The 19,150-nt window shown below is 46.6% G+C and overlaps 1 protein-coding gene across 1 annotated transcript in view; it reads left to right on the top strand.

The window, feature by feature from the left end:
• Positions 1 to 16,096, top strand: part of LOC140395071 (gamma-interferon-inducible lysosomal thiol reductase-like) — a 37,031-nt gene extending 20,935 nt beyond the window's left edge. The window contains exons 5-7 of the mRNA XM_072482440.1: positions 1,911 to 2,063; positions 3,553 to 3,621; positions 15,119 to 16,096. Of these exons, the coding sequence (XP_072338541.1) occupies positions 1,911 to 2,063; positions 3,553 to 3,621; positions 15,119 to 15,184 (288 nt within the window). The 3' untranslated portion in view covers positions 15,185 to 16,096. The remainder of the gene's footprint in view (positions 1 to 1,910; positions 2,064 to 3,552; positions 3,622 to 15,118) is intronic.
• The last annotated feature ends 3,054 nt before the right edge of the window (positions 16,097 to 19,150 follow it).

Here is a 19,150-nt window from a genome sequence, read left to right on the forward strand (position 1 = left end):
TATTCTCTTGTTAACAGATAGGGCTAAATTCTCCGCCTTGCACCGCCGGTAGCGGAGCTACGGATGAGATGGAGAATCAAGCGGTTGCGAGAACAGGATGGGTGTCTGTCACCAACCCGTTTCGGATGCTCCAGCACCGCCTCCCCCCACCCTACCCCCGCTGGTATCGAGATCGAGGTTCGTGGCTCACGCCAGTGGGAGGATGCAAATGGGTCATTAAGACCAGCGTGCATCCACTTACTGGGTCGGGCACCATGCTCTCTTTAAGGGGTAACTCTTTAAGGGAGTAGGGGCTTCAAAGTCCACCCGAGGGCCATCCTCCCCTCCTCCCCCACAAAGTAAGACCCACCCAACCCACATCCACCAGAAACCCCCTAAATAAGGAGACCGCCAAGTCCCCTAAATAAAAAGACCCCCAGAATATAGAGACCCCCCCCCCCCTCACAGAACCCCATAGAAAAGAGATCCCTATCAGGAAACCACCCCCAGAAGGGAGACCCCCTGTCTGGAACCCCCCAGAAGGGAGACCCCCTGTCTGAAAGCCCCTCAGAAAGTAGAACAACCTCTATAGAAGCGCCCAGTAAAAAATCCCCTGTCAGGAAGCCTCAGGAAGACCCCAGAAAAGAGGCTCCCCCCCCCCCCCCCCCCCCCCCCCCCCCCAGAGACCACTGTCTGGAAGCCCCCAGAAGAAAGACCCCCTGTCAGGAATACCCCTGGAAGCCCCCATCCCCCAAAAGAGACGCCCTTGTATGGAAGCCCCTCAGAAGAGATGCCCCTGTCTGGAAGCTTCAGACAGAGGCAATGAAAAAATTGACTGCTTTAACACTCACTTGGGCAATACACCTGCTGGCTCAGACAGAGGAAGCACCACTTGTCAATTCCTGCAAAGAGAAAACCAGTCAGCTGTGCTTAAACCCCCCCAGATCTCTGATCTGCAAGCTATTCATTAATTTCTCTTGGATATTGATTTTACTGGGCTGTGATTGACAGCTCCCACACACAACTGTCCGAATTGCTCCATTCATCTTCCTTCATGATTGAGTAAATCTGAAGTGCATGAACCGCAATGTTTATAAACATCAAGCTTTGATTGACAGCTCCTGGACCACTTCAAACAGAATTAAGTGCTTTCTAATCACCTCCCTTCATGGTTCAATATGGCGAGGGACGCATTTACGCCATTTCCGGGGTGCTGGAGGATCCTGTTTTGGCGTCGGAGGCTATTTTCTGCCCAATTGCATTTCACAAATTTGCCGTTCGCCGACTGTAAATGCCGCCCAACATATCAATTAAAGAAGTGGCTTGTAGTTGGTTTAAACATGAGGGGCGGGATTCTCTGTTTTCCCGACGGTGTGGGGCTGCCCACAATGGGAAAGCCCATTGGTCAGCTGGCGGGACGGAGAATCCTGTCCAAGGTGTCACCCTAAGTTGATTGCTGTTAACTATCCCTTCAAAGCAGAAAAACCCTTGACTTCAGGCTTTGCAGCACCAATGGAGTCATAGGCTGGAATTCTCTGGTCATTGGGATTCACTTTCCCCATTGGCAGCACACCCCTGCCAATGGGTTCCACAACGGCGTGGGGTAGCTTCAGTAGGAAATCTCATTGACAAGCGGAGAGGGGGATAGAATCCCGCCACCAGCGAACAGCACGCAGCCGAGAGACTCGTGGCTGGGGAACCGGAGAATCCCGGCATAAATTCATCAAATGTTGCTCCTCGCAAGCAACTGTTTCCCTGTTCCCCAATTCCCTCGAGTGTTAATTCTCTAACAGAAATTCACCCTGACCACTTTAAAAATGGCTAACTTAAAACTTCCTAAACATTAAGTCCATCCTGTACAAACCCCCTCAATGTGATACCATTATCAAAATATGTTCAAAGTTACAACTCTACTTTTTTGATCTCTGCAGTGTCTTAAGGTTTACGAGCCCGACGTCCAATGGGCCAATGTTGAAAGCTGTGTTAATGGTGATCTTGGAAACAAACTGATGCACCAGAATGCGGAACTAACGAGAGCACTAAACCCACCACATAAATATGTTCCCTGGATCCTAGTCAATGGGGTAAGTTGGAGAGATGTACCCTGCTCAAGAAGGCAACGTCTCAAACTTGTAAACCGCTTTCACGTGACTCAGACATAGAACCATACAGAAGTGAAGGCACAGAAAGAGGCCATTCAGCCCATCGTGTCTGCGCCGGCCCAAAGGAGGAAAATAAGAAACTAGCCGCTCATTTTAATATCATTTTCCTGCCCCTGGTCCATAGCCTTGCAGATTACATTACTTCAGATGCAAATCCAGGTACCTCTTAAACGTGTTTAGTGTTTCAGTCCCAACCACCCACTTAGGCAGCGAATTCCAGAGGCCCACCATCCTCTGGGTGAAAAGATTTTTTCTCATGTCCCCTCTAATCTTTCTACCAATCACCTTAAATCTGTTCCCATGGTAATTGACCCCTCACCTAGGGGGAAAGAAGTCTTTCCTATCTATCCTGTCTAGGCCCCTCATAATTTTGTATACCTCAGCTAGGTCCCCCTCAGCCTCCTCTGTGCTAAGGAAAACAACCCGAGCTTATCCAATTGCTCCTCGTAGCTGCAATTTTCAAACCCTGGAAACATTCTTGTAAATCTTCTCCGTGTGCACTCCTGAACAATTATGTCCTTTCTGTAATGTGGTGACCACAACTCTGAACAAGCCTCCAGCTGTGGCCTATCCAGCATTTTATACAGTCCACCATTACATCCCTGCTTTTGTATACAATACCTCACCCAACAAAGGAAAGCATTCCATATGCTTTCTTGACCACCAAATCCACCTTCAGGGACCTGTGGACATGCAACCCAAGGTCTCGCACTTCCTCGACCCCCCTCACTATCCTCCTGTTTATTGAGCATTCCCTTAATTTGTTTGTCCTCCCCAAATGTATTACCTTACACTTTTCTGCATTAAATTCCATTTGCCACCTATCCGCCCACTTAATCAAACCTCTGATATCATTCTGGAGACCGCTATCCTCTTCATTATTAACTAATGGCCATTTGTTTTTTTGCATGATGCGCAAATTTCCTGATCATGCCTCTCACATTTAAATCCAAATCCAAAACATGTCTAAAGGGGAAAGAGATTGCATTTCCCATCTAAAGCACTGGACTCCAGTCACTGCTAATTTCAGGCTTCCTTATTCAGAGATCTTTCTTTTTTTCCCCCAATTTAGGGGCAATTTAACGCGACCAACCCACCTACCTTGCACATCTTTCTTTGGGTCGTGGGGGTGAGACCCAAGCCGACACGGGGAGAACGTGCAAACTCCACGTGGACAGTGACCCAGGGCCAGGTGTTTCTTCCTACCGCCCTCCCCATCCCAATCCTGCAGCCCCTTGCTGCTGGCCACACGCCTCCTCCCCTGCTGACATCACACTCACCACCTATCTCCCATCGGAATGTACTCTCCACCATGATTATGAAAGAGTGAAAATCTAAAATGAAATCGTTGAGCTCTTAATTCTCTTTGAGGCATTCTGTTGTGATGTTCAACTCCCAATCTCTTTTACAGAAACACACTGAAGAGTTGGAGCAGCAGGCTGTGTATTCACTCTTCAATCTAGTTTGTAGCACTTATTCGGTGAGTGACCCATTTCCTGAATCTCGAAAACCATAATCACATAATTTTGCTAGTTTCCTCAAACGCGTTAAGTCGGTAATGTTTCACCATGTCCGATGGTTTGGGGTCTTAATGGTTTGCCACGAGAGCCACCAGCTCTTCAAAGGCCTTGGAATCTGGGGCACATGATGCTTTTTATCACGCTGAAGTTGGGGGCTCCACAGGCAGTCAAGAATATTATTGTCTGTCGCTCATCACCGCTTAAGCGTTGCCCTGAAAAACTATCGCACATTCCAGAGCACCTGGAAGAAATCCATGCAGACAAGGGGAGAATGTGCAAACTCCACACAGGCAGTCACCCAAGGCGGGAATTGAACATTGGGTCCCTGGTGCTGTGAGGCAGCAGTGCTAACCACTGTGCCACCGTGCCGCCTGAACAATTTTTTAAGGGACTTCAGCATTTATGGACTACTCAATCCCTTATTCACCGCCCCCTGACAATCACTCTGTGCACCAGGTTTCCTACCTGAGGGCCAACCATCTGAACTGTAGCCATCTGGGATGGCCACTTACAAAGGATCCCGGGAAATATGGCCACTTACAAATGTTATGGGCCAGGGCTTAGAGAACCCCAAAGTGTATCATGGAGTTCACCTGACCCACAACTTTTAATAGATTGTGGTATGGGGAGCACACGGCCCACTCTACAGGTGCGGTACAGCAGAAATGGAAAAGTATTTTGTAAATATTTATTCTATGAATTCAAGTTAACCTTTTTGAAACATACAGTGAACATATTAGCAACCATCAATTCAAATACAACCCCCAAAGAATACAACACTAAGTAATCCTTAATAACTTCCCAAACAACATCCAGAAGACCGAAGAAACACCTTTGAACAGAAGCACATTAGGTTTACATTCACTACTGAGAACATTTATAATTCTGAATTCACCAAATGGTCAAGAGATAGTCTTTTGATGGCAGAGAGAACAGCAGTACACCTGCTCTGTCTGGCTTAAGCTCCAACACTGAAAACGAAACAAAAACACACCCTGCAGAAAACAGCCTAAAACGAAAGTAAAAAGCTGACAGACAACCCAGCTCCACCCACACTCTGACATCACTGCAGTAGTAAACACCCATTTCTAAAAGCAACTCTCACTACAGGTATGTAGACACACACCCATTTATAAACACCCATTTCTTAAAGGTACTCTCACTACAGATACTTATATACACACCCATTTATAAACACCCATTTCTTAAAGGTACTCTCACATGACACCTCCCACCAAGAAAAAAAAAACCCCATCAACTTCAAGATGGTTTCATTTTTCACCTTTTCACCATCCTTTAAGAAATGCACACAGTAAATATACTTTTTAGTTTCAAAAAACAACACACGCAAACAGGTACAACAATATAGTCCATTTTTGTTCTTCTTCCTCCAACTGAAATCCTTCTTGATTGACAGTCTCATTGAACAAAGAAGGTCTCTGCACGATCCATCCATTTCTCTACGCCTCGGCATTTCTCTTTAAAGTCAGTTACTTTAGTTCAATCTGATCACAGAGACCCTTGTAATTCTTAAACACTTGAGCATTGGTGATCACAGCTTTCAGGCAGTCAAATGCCTGTTGAAACTCCGCTGTCCACTGTAATTTTTGACGTGTCTTCAGCAAGTCCATCAGTGGAGCAATCATGCTACAAAACTTTTGCACAAATGTTTGATCAAATCCACTCATGCCAAGAAATCACATTATTTCCCTTTGTCTTGAGGGTATTGAAAACTTCTCAATAACTGTTGGTTTCACATCCTGTGTGACCATTCAACCCAGTCCGATTGTATGGCCAAGGAAAGTGACTTGGGTTTTTCCAAATTCACTTTTGGCTAGGTTTATCACCAAACCTGCCTCCTGAAGTCGATCGAATAACTCCATCTGATGTTTTAAATGTTCTTTCCATGTCTGGCTGAAAATTACCAGATCGTCGATGTATACCGCACAATTGGGTAATCCTGAAACAACTTTGTTAGTTAACCGTTGAAATGTGGCCGGGGTGTTTTTCATGCCAAATGGCATAACTTTGAATTGGTGTATACCATCTGGAGTCACAAAAGCTGCAATCTCCTTTGCCCTTTCGGATAAAGGTACCTGCCAGTCACCTTTAAGTAAATCCAGTTTAGAAATAAAAACTGATTGTCCCACTTTCTCAATGCAATCCTCCAAACGTGGGATAGGATAAGAGTCCATTCTTGAAACTGCATTAACCGTTCTATAGTCCACACACAACCGTTGGGTACCATCTGGTTTTGGTACCATCACTATGGGTGAGTTCCATTGGCTGCAATCCACTTCAATTATGCCATTTTTAAGCATACTCCCAATCTCTTTGTTAACCTGTGCCAGTTTTAAAGGGTTAAGTCTGTATGGATGTTGTTTGATTGGAACAGCATTTCCCACATCTACATCATGTGTAGCCATTTTAGTACTTCCCAATTTATCTCCACAAACTTGCCCATGTGATATCAATAACTCTTTCAAGTCAGTCCGTTTTTCCTCTGGAAGGTAACTCAACAATATTTCCCAACTTTTAAGAACATCCTCGTTTTCCAATTTAATTTGAGGTATGTCAAATTCACAGTCATCTGGATTTGGTTTGTCACTTTGAGTTAGAATCATTAAAACCTCCTCCTTTTTCTCTCTTTCCCTTTCAAAGTACCTTTTAAGCATATTCACATGACACACTCGGTGAGTTTTCCTTCTATCTGGTGTTTTTACCACATAATTCACCTCACTTAATTTCCTTTCAATCTGATAAGGTCCACAAAACCTAGCTTTTAAAGATTCCACGACCACTGGTAACAATACTAAACTTTATCTCCACTGGCAAAACTACGAACTTTGGATTTCTTGTCCACTTCATCACATTTTGTGCAACTTTTAAATGTTGTCTAGCCAATTCACCTGCTCTATTTAATCGTTGCCTAAAATTTGACACGTAATCCAATAATGTAATCTGAGTTCTCACCAATTTTTTCTCAATCAATTTAAGTGGTCCTCTCACCTCATGGCCAAAAATTAGTTCAAAAGGACTGAATTTGGTTGACTCATTAGGTGCATCCCTAATTGCAAACAGTACGAATGGAATTCCTTTATCCCAATCCTCTGGATAATCTTGACAATAAGCCCTCAACATTGTCTTTAATTTCTGATGCCACCTTTCTAACGCTCCCTGCGATTCTGGATGGTACGCAGTTGATTTAAATTGTTTTATTCCAAAGCTATCCATAACTTCTTTGAATAACCTTGAGGTAAAATTTGATCCTTGATCCGATTGTATTTCTGTGGGTAGTCCATATCTCGTAAAGAAATTAAGTAACTCCTCCACAATCTTTTTAGCTGTAATATTACGTACTGGAATGGCCTCTGGAAACCTAGTAGACACATCCATTATAGTCAAAAGATATTGATTCCCACTTTTTGTTTTCAGAAACGGCCCTACGCAATCAATTAGGACCCTTGTAAAAGGTTCCTCAAATGATGGAATGGGTATTAAGGGCGCTGCTTTTATCACTGCTTGAGGTTTCCCTATCACTTGACATGTGTGACATGATTGACAAAATTTAACTACATCTTTATGTAGTCTAGGCCAATAAAAATGTTTCTGGATTTTAGCTTGAGTTTTCCTTATTCCCAAATGACCTCCCACTGGTACCTCATGTGCAACTCGCAACACCTCCTTTCTATACCCTACCGGCAATACTACTTGATGAACTTCTGCCCACTTTTCATCCGCCTTTCTCTGTAAAGGTCTCCATTTTCTCATCAAGACATCACTTTTACGGTAATAACGCTCTGGTACACACTCAGATTCCTCTTCCGTGTATGCTTTCTGATACATCCGTTTTATTTCTATATCTTTCAGTTGTAACTCCACCAATTTTCCTGAACTAAAAATATCCACCTCATCCTCCACCTGTTCTTGTTCTTTTTCAACCATCTGATCAAAAATAGTTTCTGATAATTGCACTTCAACTTCATCTTCACTCTTTGATTTTGCCTCTTGTCTTAACCTGTGACTTTGCGACCTTGTTACCACACAAATCGGAAAAATCCCAGGATATTCATCCTTGAACACTTCAGTTATCTGATTTTCCACTGGCTTATCCACCACAGTAGGCATCATTCCCACCTGCGATCCAGCAATATCATTACCCAAGATAAACTGTATTCCTGGACAAGATAGTTTCTCTATTACTCCTACTACCACTTCATCATTCTTACTGGACTTTCCAACCTGACCTTATATAATTGAACACTACTCCTCTCACCCTGAATTCCACATATTACCACCTTTTCTGGCAACATTCTTCCCAAATTACCTAACTCCTCATCTCTTACCATTAAAGATTGACTGGCTCCCGTCTTCTTACCTGCTCCTCCTGATACACATGAGTAAACTTCACCCACACAAGTAAATTCTTTAAAGAGATCTGGCACCTTCTTATCAATCACCTCTTGATCAAGCTGTACAACCTTTTGCACCTCCTTCGCTTCACTTGGGCTTTCCTTTACCACTTTAACAAACCCCACTGTCTTATCCTGTTTTACCACATCAGCCTTCCCAGTGCTTTTCTTCAGCCACCAACACTGTGACTTTACATGGCCTAGTTTATTACAGTGAAAACATTTGAAACTTTTCATTTCTCTTCCACCCTCCTGGATTTCTTTTTTAATCAGAGGTACACTCTCCTTATTATCTCCCATCAGATCACCGTTATCTTCACCACTTGAGTATTTCTCATGTCCCCAGTTTCTACCCCTCACCGGCTGAAACTAATGTCGGAAACCAAGCTTTGATTTATGAACTAATTCATAATCATCTGCCATTTCTGCTGCTAATCTCGCAGTTTTAACCCTCTGCTCTTTCACATGAGTTCTCACTACATCAGGAATATAATTTTTAAAGTCTTCCAAAAGTATAATTTCTCTGAGAGCTTCATACGTTTGGTCTATTTTCAAAGTCCTTATCCACCTATCAAAATTACTCTGTTTGAGCCTTTCAAACTTCATGTATGTTTGACCAAATTCTTTCCTTAAATTTCTAAAGCTTTGTCTGTAGGCTTCAGGCACTAGTTCATATACACCTAAGATGGATTTTTTCACCTCCTCATATGTCCCAGATACCTTCTCCGATCGTGATGCAAACACTTCACTATCCCTACCTATCAGCTTTGTTTGAGTCAGTAATACCCACATGTCCTGTGGCCATTTCATTTGTTTAGCCACCTTCTGAAATGGAAGGAAAAAGGCTTCTACCTCCTTCTCATCCAGCCTTGGCAATGCTTGGGCATTTTTAAATAGATCCCCACCAAGCCTTCGACTATGACGCTCTTTCTCACTATCCTCATCACTATCATCCAACTGTACTTTTCCCTTTATGCTTGCCAATTTTAACTGATTGTCATGTTTCATGGCCATTTTCTGAAGTTCAAACTCTCTCTCTTTATCTTTTTCCCTGATCTGTATCTCCCTTTCTCTTTCTTTTTCCTCTCTCTCTCTTTCCTCTCTCTTTCGTATTAAAGCTGCTTTAATTCTTTTTTTTAAAATAAATATTTTATTGAAAATTTTTGGTCAACCAACACAGTACATTGTGCATCCTTTACACAATATTATAACAACACAAATAACAATGACCTATTTTATAAACAAAAAATGAATAAATAATAAATAACAAAAATGAAAACTAACCCTAATTGGCAACTGCCTTATCACAAGTAACACTCTCCAAAAATATAATTTAATAGTCCAATATATAATTATCTGTCGCAACGACCTATACATATTATACAGTATATATTAACAACCCTGAGAGTCCCTCTGGTTCCTCCCCCCCCCCCCCCCCCCACCCCTCCCTCCCCCCCCCCCCCCCCCCCCGATCCTGGGCTGCTGCTGCTGCCTTCTTTTTTCCATTCCATCTATCTTTCTGCGAGGTATTCAACGAACGGTTGCCACCGCCTGGTGAACCCTTGAGCCGACCCCCTTAGAACGAACTTAATCCGCTCTAGCTTTATAAACCCTGCCATGTCATTTATCCAGGTCTCCACCCCCGGGGGCTTGGCTTCTTTCCACATTAACAATATCCTGCGCCGGGCTACTAGGGACGCAGAGGCCAAAACATCGGCCTCTCTCGCCTCCTGCACTCCCGGCTCTTGTGCAACCCCAAATATAGCCAACCCCCAGCTTGGTTCGACCCGGACCCCCACTACTTTTGAAAGCACCTTTGTCACCCCCATCCAAAACCCCTGTAGTGCCGGGCATGACCAAAACATATGGGTATGATTCGCTGGGCTTCTCGAGCACCTCGCACACCTATCCTCCACCCCAAAAAATTTACTGAGCCGTGCTCCAGTCATATGCGCCCTGTGTAATACCTTAAACTGAATCAGGCTTAGCCTGGCACACGAGGATGACGAGTTTACCCTGCTTAGGGCATCTGCCCACAGCCCCTCCTCAATCTCCTCCCCCAGCTCTTCTTCCCATTTCCCTTTTAGTTCATCTACCATAGTCTCCCCTTCGTCCCTCATTTCCCTATATATATCTGACACCTTACCATCCCCCACCCATGTCTTTGAGATCACTCTGTCCTGCACCTCTTGTGTCGGGAGCTGCGGGAATTCCCTCACCTGTTGCCTCGCAAAAGCCCTCAGTTGCATAGACCTGAATGCATTCCCTTGGGGCAACCCATATTTCTCGGTCAGCGCTCCCAGACTCGCGAACTTCCCATCCACAAACAGATTTTTCAGTTGCGTTATTCCTGCTCTTTGCCACATTCCATATCCCCCATCCATTCCCCCCGGGGCAAACCTATGGTTGTTTCTTATCGGGGACCCCCCCAAGGCTCCAGTCTTTCCCCTATGCCGTCTCCACTGTCCCCAAATCTTCAGTGTAGCCACCACCACCGGGCTTGTGGTGTAGTTCCTCGGTGAGAACGGCAATGGGGCTGTCACCATAGCCTGTAGGCTAGTCCCCCTACAGGACGCCCTCTCTAATCTCTTCCACGCCGCTCCCCCCTCCTCTCCCATCCACTTACTCACCATTGAAATATTAGCGGCCCAATAATACTCACTTAGGCTCGGTAGTGCCAGCCCCCCCCTATCCCTGCTACGCTGTAAGAATCCCTTCCTCACTCTCGGGGTCTTCCCGGCCCACACAAAACCCATGATGCTCTTTTCAACCCTTTTAAAAAAAAGCCTTCGTGATCACCACCGGGAGGCACTGAAACACAAAGAGGAATCTCGGGAGGACCACCATCTTAACCGCCTGCACCCTCCCTGCCAGTGACAGGGATACCATATCCCATCTCTTGAAATTCTCCTCCATTTGTTCCACCAACCGCGTTAAATTTAACCTATGCAATGTGCCCCAATTCTTGGCTATCTGGTTCCCCAGGTAACGAAAGTCCCTTGTTACCTTCCTCAACGGTAGGTCCTCTATTTCTCTACTCTGCTCCCCTGGATGCACCACAAACAACTCACTTTTCCCCATGTTCAATTTATACCCTGAAAAATCCCCAAACTCCCCAAGTATCCGCATTATTTCTGGCATCCCCTCCGCCGGGTCTGCCACGTATAGTAGCAAATCGTCCGCATACAAAGATACCCGGTGTTCTTCTCCTCCTCTAAGTACTCCCCTCCACTTCTTGGAACCCCTCAACGCTATCGCCAGGGGCTCAATCGCCAGTGCAAACAATAATGGGGACAGAGGGCATCCCTGCCTTGTCCCTCTATGGAGCCGAAAATATGCAGATCCCCGTCCATTCGTGACCACGCTCGCCATCGGGGCCCTATACAACAGCTGCACCCATCTAACATACCCCTCTCCAAAACCAAATCTCCTCAACACCTCCCACAAATAATCCCACTCCACTCTATCAAATGCTTTCTCGGCATCCATCGCCACTACTATCTCCGTTTCCCCCTCTGGTGGGGCCATCATCATTACCCCTAACAGTCTCCGTATATTCGTGTTCAGCTGTCTCCCCTTCACAAACCCAGTTTGGTCCTCGTGGACCACCCCCGGGACACATTCCTCTATTCTCATTGCCATTACCTTGGCCAGGATCTTGGCATCTACATTTAGGAGGGAAATAGGTCTATAGGACCCGCATTGTAGCGGGTCCTTTTCCTTCTTTAAGAGAAGCGATATCGTTGCTTCAAACATAGTCGGGGGCAGTTGTCCCCTTTCCTTTGCCTCATTAAAGGTCCTCGTCAATACCGGGGCGAGCAAGTCCACATATTTTCTATAGAATTCGACTGGGAATCCATCCGGTACCGGGGCCTTTCCCGCCTGCATACTCCTAATTCCTTTCACCACTTCTTCTACCTCGATCTGTGCTCCCAGTCTCACCCTTTCCTGCTCTTCCACCTTGGGAAATTCCAGCCGATCCAAGAAGCCCATCATTCTCTCCCTCCCATCCGGGGGTTGAGCTTCATATAATTTTTTATAAAATGTCTTGAACACTCCATTCACTCTCTCCGCTCCCCGCTCCATCTCTCCTTCCTCATCCCTCACTCCCCCTATTTCCCTCGCTGCTCCCCTTTTCCTCAATTGGTGTGCCAGCAACCTGCTCGCCTTCTCCCCATATTCGTACTGTACACCCTGTGCCTTCCTCCATTGTGCCTCTGCAGTGCCCGTAGTCAGCAAGTCAAATTCTACATGTAGCCTTTGCCTTTCCCTGTACAGCCCCTCCTCCGGTGCTTCCGCATATTGTCTGTCCACCCTTAAAAGTTCTTGAAGCAACCGCTCCCGTTCCTTATTCTCCTGCTTCCCTTTATGTGCCCTTATTGATATCAGCTCCCCTCTAACCACCGCCTTCAGCGCCTCCCAGACCACTCCCACCTGGACCTCCCCATTATCATTGAGTTCCAAGTACTTTTCAATGCACCCCCTCACCCTTAGACACACCCCCTCATCTGCCATTAGTCCCATGTCCATTCTCCAGGGTGGGCGCCCTCCTGTTTCCTCCCCTATCTCCAAGTCTACCCAATGTGGAGCGTGATCCGAAATGGCTATAGCCGTATACTCCGTTCCCCTCACCTTCGGGATCAACACCCTTCCCAGCACAAAAAAGTCTATTCGCGAGTAGACTTTATGGACATAGGAGAAAAACGAGAACTCCTTACTCCTAGGTCTGCTAAATCTCCACGGGTCTACACCTCCCATCTGCTCCATAAAATCTTTAAGTACCTTGGCTGCTGCCGGCCTCCTTCCAGTCCTGGACTTCGACACTATCCAGCCCTGGTTCCAACACCGTATTAAAATCTCCCCCCATTATCAGCTTTCCCATCTCTAGGTCCGGAATGCGTCCTAGCATCCGCCTCATAAAATTGGCATCATCCCAGTTCGGGGCATATACGTTTACCAAAACCACCGTCTCCCCCTGTAGTTTGCCACTCACCATCACGTATCTGCCCCCATTATCCGCCACTATAGTCTTTGCCTCGAACATTACCCGCTTCCCCACTAATATAGCCACCCCCCTGTTTTTCGCATCTAGCCCCGAATGGAACACCTGCCCAACCCATCCTTTGCGTAGCCTAACCTGGTCTATCAGTTTCAGGTGCGTTTCCTGTAACATAACCACATCTGCCTTAAGTTTCTTAAGGTGTGCGAGTACCCGTGCCCTCTTTATCGGCCCGTTCAGCCCTCTCACGTTCCACGTGATCAGCCGGGTTGGGGGGCTTCCTAACCTCCCCCTTGTCGATTAGCCATCCCCTTTTTCCAGCTCCTCACCCGGTTCCCACGCAGCTGTATCTCCCCCAGGCGGTGCCCCCCCGCCCATCCCCTCCCATACCAGCTCCCCCCTCTCCCCAGCAGCAGCAACCCAGTAATTCCCCCCTCCCACCCCCCCTCGCTAGATCCCCCGCTAGCGTAATTACTCCCCCCATGTTGCTCCCAGAAGTCAGCAAACTCTGGCCGACCTCGGCTTCCCCCCGTGACCTCGGCTCGTGCCGTGCGATGCCCCCTCCTTCCTGCTTCTCTATTCCCGCCATGATTATCATAGCGCGGGAACCAAGCCCGCGCTTCTCCCTTGGCCCCGCCCCCAATGGCCAACGCCCCATCTCCTCCACCTCCCCTCCTCCCCCCATCACCACCTGTGGAAGAGAGAAAAGTTACCACATCGCAGGATTAGTACATAAAACTGCTCTTTCCCCCCTTTTTAACCCCCCTCTTCGCCCCCCACATTCGCCCCACACTTTGTTCAAATGTTCTTTTTAATAACCCGCTCATTCCAGTTTTTCTTCCACAATAAAATTCCACGCTTCATCCGCCGTCTCAAAGTAGTGGTGCCTCCCTCGATATGTGACCCACAGTCTTGCCGGTTGCAGCATTCCAAATTTTATCTTCTTTTTATGAAGCACCGCCTTGGCCCGATTAAAGCTCGCCCTCCTTCTCGCCACCTCCGCACTTCAGTCTTGATAAACGCGGATCACCGCGTTCTCCCATTTACTGCTCCGAGTTTTCTTTGCCCATCTAAGGACCATTTCTCTATCCTTAAAACGGAGGAATCTCACCACTATGGCTCTGGGAATTTCTCCTGCTCTCGGTCCTCGCGCCATCACTCGGTATGCTCCCTCCACCTCCAACGGACCCGCCGGGGCCTCCGCTCCCATTAACGAGTGCAGCATCGTGCTCACATATGCCCCGACGTCCGCTCCCTCCGCACCTTCAGGAAGACCAAGAATCCTCAGGTTGTTCCTCCTTGCGTTGTTCTCCAGTGCCTCCAACCTTTCCACACATCGTTTCTGATGTGCCTCATGCGTCTCCGTCTTCACCACCAGGCCCTGTATGTCGTCCTCATTCTCGGCTGCCTTTGCCTTCACGACCCGAAGCTCCCGCTCCTGGGTCTTTTGTTCCTCCTTTAGCCCTTCGATCGCCTGTAGTATCGGGGCCAACAACTCTTTCTTCATTTCCTTTTTGAGCTCTTCCACACAGCATTTCAAGAACTCTTGTTGTTCAGGGCCCCATGTTAAACTGCCACCTTCCGACGCCATCTTGGTTTTTGCTTGCCTTCCTTGCCGCTGTTCTAAAGGATCCACTGCAATCCGGCCACTTTCTCCTCCTTTTTCCATCCGTATCCAGGGGGGATTCCCTTCTGGTTTACCGCACAGTGTTTTTAGCCGTCAAAATTGGCGTTGGGGCTCCTATCAAGAGCCCAAAAGTCCGTTTCACCGGGAGCTGCCGAAACGTGCGACTCAGCTGGTCATCGCCGCACCCGGAAGTCAAAGCTGCTTTAATTCTTTCTCATGTTCCATTTGTTTAATCATTTTGATCCCCAAGAATTCATCCTTGGACAAATTTGGGAAGGTGTTTGAAAAGTGCATTAATTCTGCAGTTCTTCAGTTATTGCTGTTGTCATAAAGGCAAGTGCTTGATATGTTGGTCATGAATGGGTTGTGATTTTCGTGCTGTGTGATATTGCATTAATTGAGCATTGTTTTGTCTGCAGGGTACGAAGCCACTGGCCTGTGCAAAAGCTGAAGGAACAAAGTCATTCCCGAAATGCATGATCTAGTCATGGCTGCACAATGACTCCAGCCAAACTCCCCTCTGGCCATGGCTCCAGCCAAACTACCCTCTGGCCACGGCTCCAATGTGTTTACATTTTATTGTTTGGATGGGATAGCAGGTGTAACTGTGGTCTCAAATGCGTGATACCTGACTGGGCAGCATACATTTTAACTGCTTCAGTTTTTTACTGAACATTGCTGGAGTTCTGGAGAGCTTTTATTTTCCTGGGCAGTAGGAACCCAAACGCTGTATTTTCTTTGTCCTTACTATTTCTTTATGCAAGTTGTCTTTCATGAAACAAAAGCAAAATACTTCAGATGCTGGAAATCTGAGTTTTATAAAACAAAACAGAAAATGCTGGAAAAGTACGAAGCTTCTCAATCTGTGGCTTGAGAAAGAAGCAGTTCTGAGCAAAAGTCAATCAGCTTGAAACATTGGCGAAGTTTCCCAGCTGTTAACGCTGGCGGGATCTTCCAGTCCCAGCGCGGTCTCCCGGCGGCAGGGGGTACGTTCAATGGGAAATCCCATTGACGATGGGGCGGGGGGGGGGGGGGGGGAAGATCCTGCTGCCGGCAAATGGCGGGTCGTCTCGCAGTGGGCTGCTCTGCAAATCCTGCTGGTTAACTTTGTACAAATGCCCCCAGACCTGTTGAATATTTGTGGACGTTTCTTCTTTGATTGTGTTAGAGAAATCTGGCTGCAGACCCCTGGCACTAAAACCAAGAGAGAGATTTTCGATGCTGTGAACATTCAAAACCAAATTCAAGCACCAGCAAGATTCTCCAGGTTGTCATCTTAATTGTTTTGTGCTACTTCTGTCCCGGTGACTTTAATTGAAAATGTAATGGATTTTTTTTACTGAAATATTTTTTGCTATTTCTGCTGAAGTCAAATAAAATGAACATTTAAAATTGAATTGTATTGGGGACATTCTTAAGCGACTGAGATAAACTCCAATCTTAAGCATAATCAATGTTGGTCATTTATTGAACGCTGAGAAATTACCATCTCTCTTGTTGGAGGTGGTCATTGTCTGGCAGTTGTGTAGTGTGAATGTAACTTGCCACTTGTCAGCCCAAGCCTGGATATTGTCCAGGTCTTGCTGCATTTGGACGCGGGAGTGCACCAGTACCTGAGGAGATGCGAATGCTGCTGAGAATTGTGCAGTTACCAGTGAGCATCCCCACATTTGACCTTATGATGGAAGGAAGGGCCGGCACGGCGGCGCAGTGGTTAGCATTGCTGCCTCACAGTGCCGGGGTCCCAGGCTCTGGATCACTGTCCGTGTGGAGTTTGCACGTTCTCCTCGTGTTTGTGTGGGTTTCGCCCCCACAACCCTAAGAAGTGCAGGCTAGGTGGATTGGCCACGCTAAATTGCCCCTTAATTGGAAAAAATGAATTGGCTACTCTAAATTTATAAGAAAAAAAATGATGGAAGGAAGACCATTGGATTTTTTTCTTTTAGAATTTTAGAGTAGCCAATTATTTTTCTTTTCCAATTTAGCGTGGCCAATCCACCTAACCAGCACATCTTTGGGTTGTGGGGGTGAAACCCACCCATACATGGGGAGAATGTGCAAACTCCACACGGCAGTGACCCAGGGCCAGGATTCGAAGCCAGGTCCTCAGCGCCGCTGTCCCAGTGCTAACCACTGCGCCACATGCCGCCCAGGAAGACCATTGATTTTTTAAAATAAATTTATAGTACCCAATTATTTTTTCCAATTAAAGGGCAATTTAGCGTGGCCAATCCACCTATCCTGCACATCTTTGGGTTGTGGGGGTGAAACCCACGCAGACACGGGGAGAATGTGCAAACTCCACAAGGACAGTGACCCAGGGCCGGGATTCGAACCCGGGTCCTCAGCGCCGTAGGCAGCAATGCTAACCACTGTGCCACCGTGCTGCCCCTGGAAGACCATTGAAGAAGCAGCTGAAGATCTTCCTCCTCTCCCAGTTGTAACACCTTTTTCAAATAAAGAAACTAAAAATGTACGTCAAATTCTAGGTTTGGCCTCATCAAGGCTCTGTACAGATGCAGGGAAACTTCCCGACTTGTATATTCCATTCTCCTTGCAATAAATCTTAGCATTTCACTTGCCTTGTGTTACGACACCATGGGCTAGTGCGTGGTCAATTCCAGCCCTCCCCTTGACCCGGAGTCACAAGTGAATTAACAAACAATTCTGAAAAGGATAACTGAACACTTTGGCCCTTGGCTGCCCAATAATTACAGTCACCAGGTTTGTAAATGTAAACTCAATTACTTTCTATTAATAACAAGAACTATCATGACTATTATCCAATTCCTAATCACCCCCCCCCACCTTAACTTGCCCACACATATATATACATATATACACACACACACACGACAAACAAACACAAAGGGGAAGATGGGTGAAAATAGTAAGGATGAAAGTAACAAGATAAAAGAGCCTTTGGCCGCGACTTGCCCGAATGGGGACAGAGTGCCATAGCGTGATTAGACGGATGTTTCCCAGCGCTCGGAAGACCGAGAAACACCCCGCTATCCAACGGTCATGCATGGCCTCCCCACATTCCTGGCCTGATGCTCGCCATGCAAACAAATGCCAGCTTGGCCTTGGAAATGCCAGTCTGGCACTCTGTGGTGCCCCTGCCAGCTGGCAGCGCCACCTTGGCAGTACCAGGCTGGCGGTGCCTGGGTGGCACCGGCACCAGCAGTGTCAGCGTGCCACCTTGCCCAGAGGGCATGCACCTGGGGGACTTCGATTTCCTGGGGGACCCCCTTGAGTGCCATTCCGTCTGGTTCCCCTTTGTGGAGGCGACCATTGAACGGGTTCACCCGAGGTCTCCAAAGCGAGCGAGTTAGATAGTTTTGCTGCCTTGATTACATCTCGGGACTGGCTGTCTCGTTCTAATATGCAGGTTTGCCAGAAAGTGATCCTGCCCACAATGGCGGGATTCACATTATGATGTCTCGCGAGACTGTGTTAGGTCCCATGAGATGCAGCAAATTGAGTAGATCCCGGACATGGGATTTCCCAGCATCTACCAGCTGTACACTGCTTTTTGAGTGCAGCACAGCCATTAGATCCCACCCTATGTTTCAGACAGTTGTTCCTAGCATCTTTCTTCTCTTCAAACATTGCTTTCAGTTTGAGGTTGTCACCGTAGATTCATTCAGGTCTCTGCAGTTTCAGAAATACAACAACAATAATAATCTTTATTGTCACAAGTAGGCTTACATTAATGCTGCAACGAAGTTACTGTGAAAAGCCCCGCCTGTTCGGGTACACAGAGGGAGAATTCAGAATTCTCAGCAGCAGCTTTTCTGGAGAGATAACGAGGGAGCGAGAGCAGGTCCTTCCCTTCCAGCGTCAGAATCTACTTTCCTTAGGTCTCTGAAAATCATCCCACTCAGGCAAGATCCAATCACTATCTGTTACCAGGCGGACCACAGCCTTTTGGCCAATTTATTAGCTACCAGCCAAGCAATCGAACCAATCCTACCCCATCTCTCGGGTGCCATAAAGTCTGAATCTTCCTTTTTGAACACTAGTACCAAGTATTATGTTGCAACTTCCTGAATTCTTCATTCTCTCCGCTGCTTAACTTGAAGACACATGTGCATTAAGCATCCATGGATCAAAAATGATAGCGGCAATAATAAAGAAAGCGGAAATAAGGGAATCAACAGGAAGGACCCACACTTCGTAACCACTTGCTGTACCTGAATACTAACATTTTGTGATTCATGTGCCAAGACACCCAGGTCCATCTGTACTTCAGAGTTCTATAGTCTCTCTCTATTTAAATAATGTGTTGCTTTTTCCATTCTTCCTGTCAAAAAGGAAGAGTTCACATTTTCTTACATTATGCTCCATCTGCCAACCTTTTAGCTCCGTTGGCTGGGCAGCTGGTTCGTGATGTAGAGCGATGCAACAGCATGGGTTCAATTCCTGTACCGGCTGAGGTTATTCATGAA

Source organism: Scyliorhinus torazame, chromosome 18 (genome assembly GCF_047496885.1).
Source record: "Scyliorhinus torazame isolate Kashiwa2021f chromosome 18, sScyTor2.1, whole genome shotgun sequence".
NCBI lineage: Eukaryota > Metazoa > Chordata > Chondrichthyes > Carcharhiniformes > Scyliorhinidae > Scyliorhinus > Scyliorhinus torazame.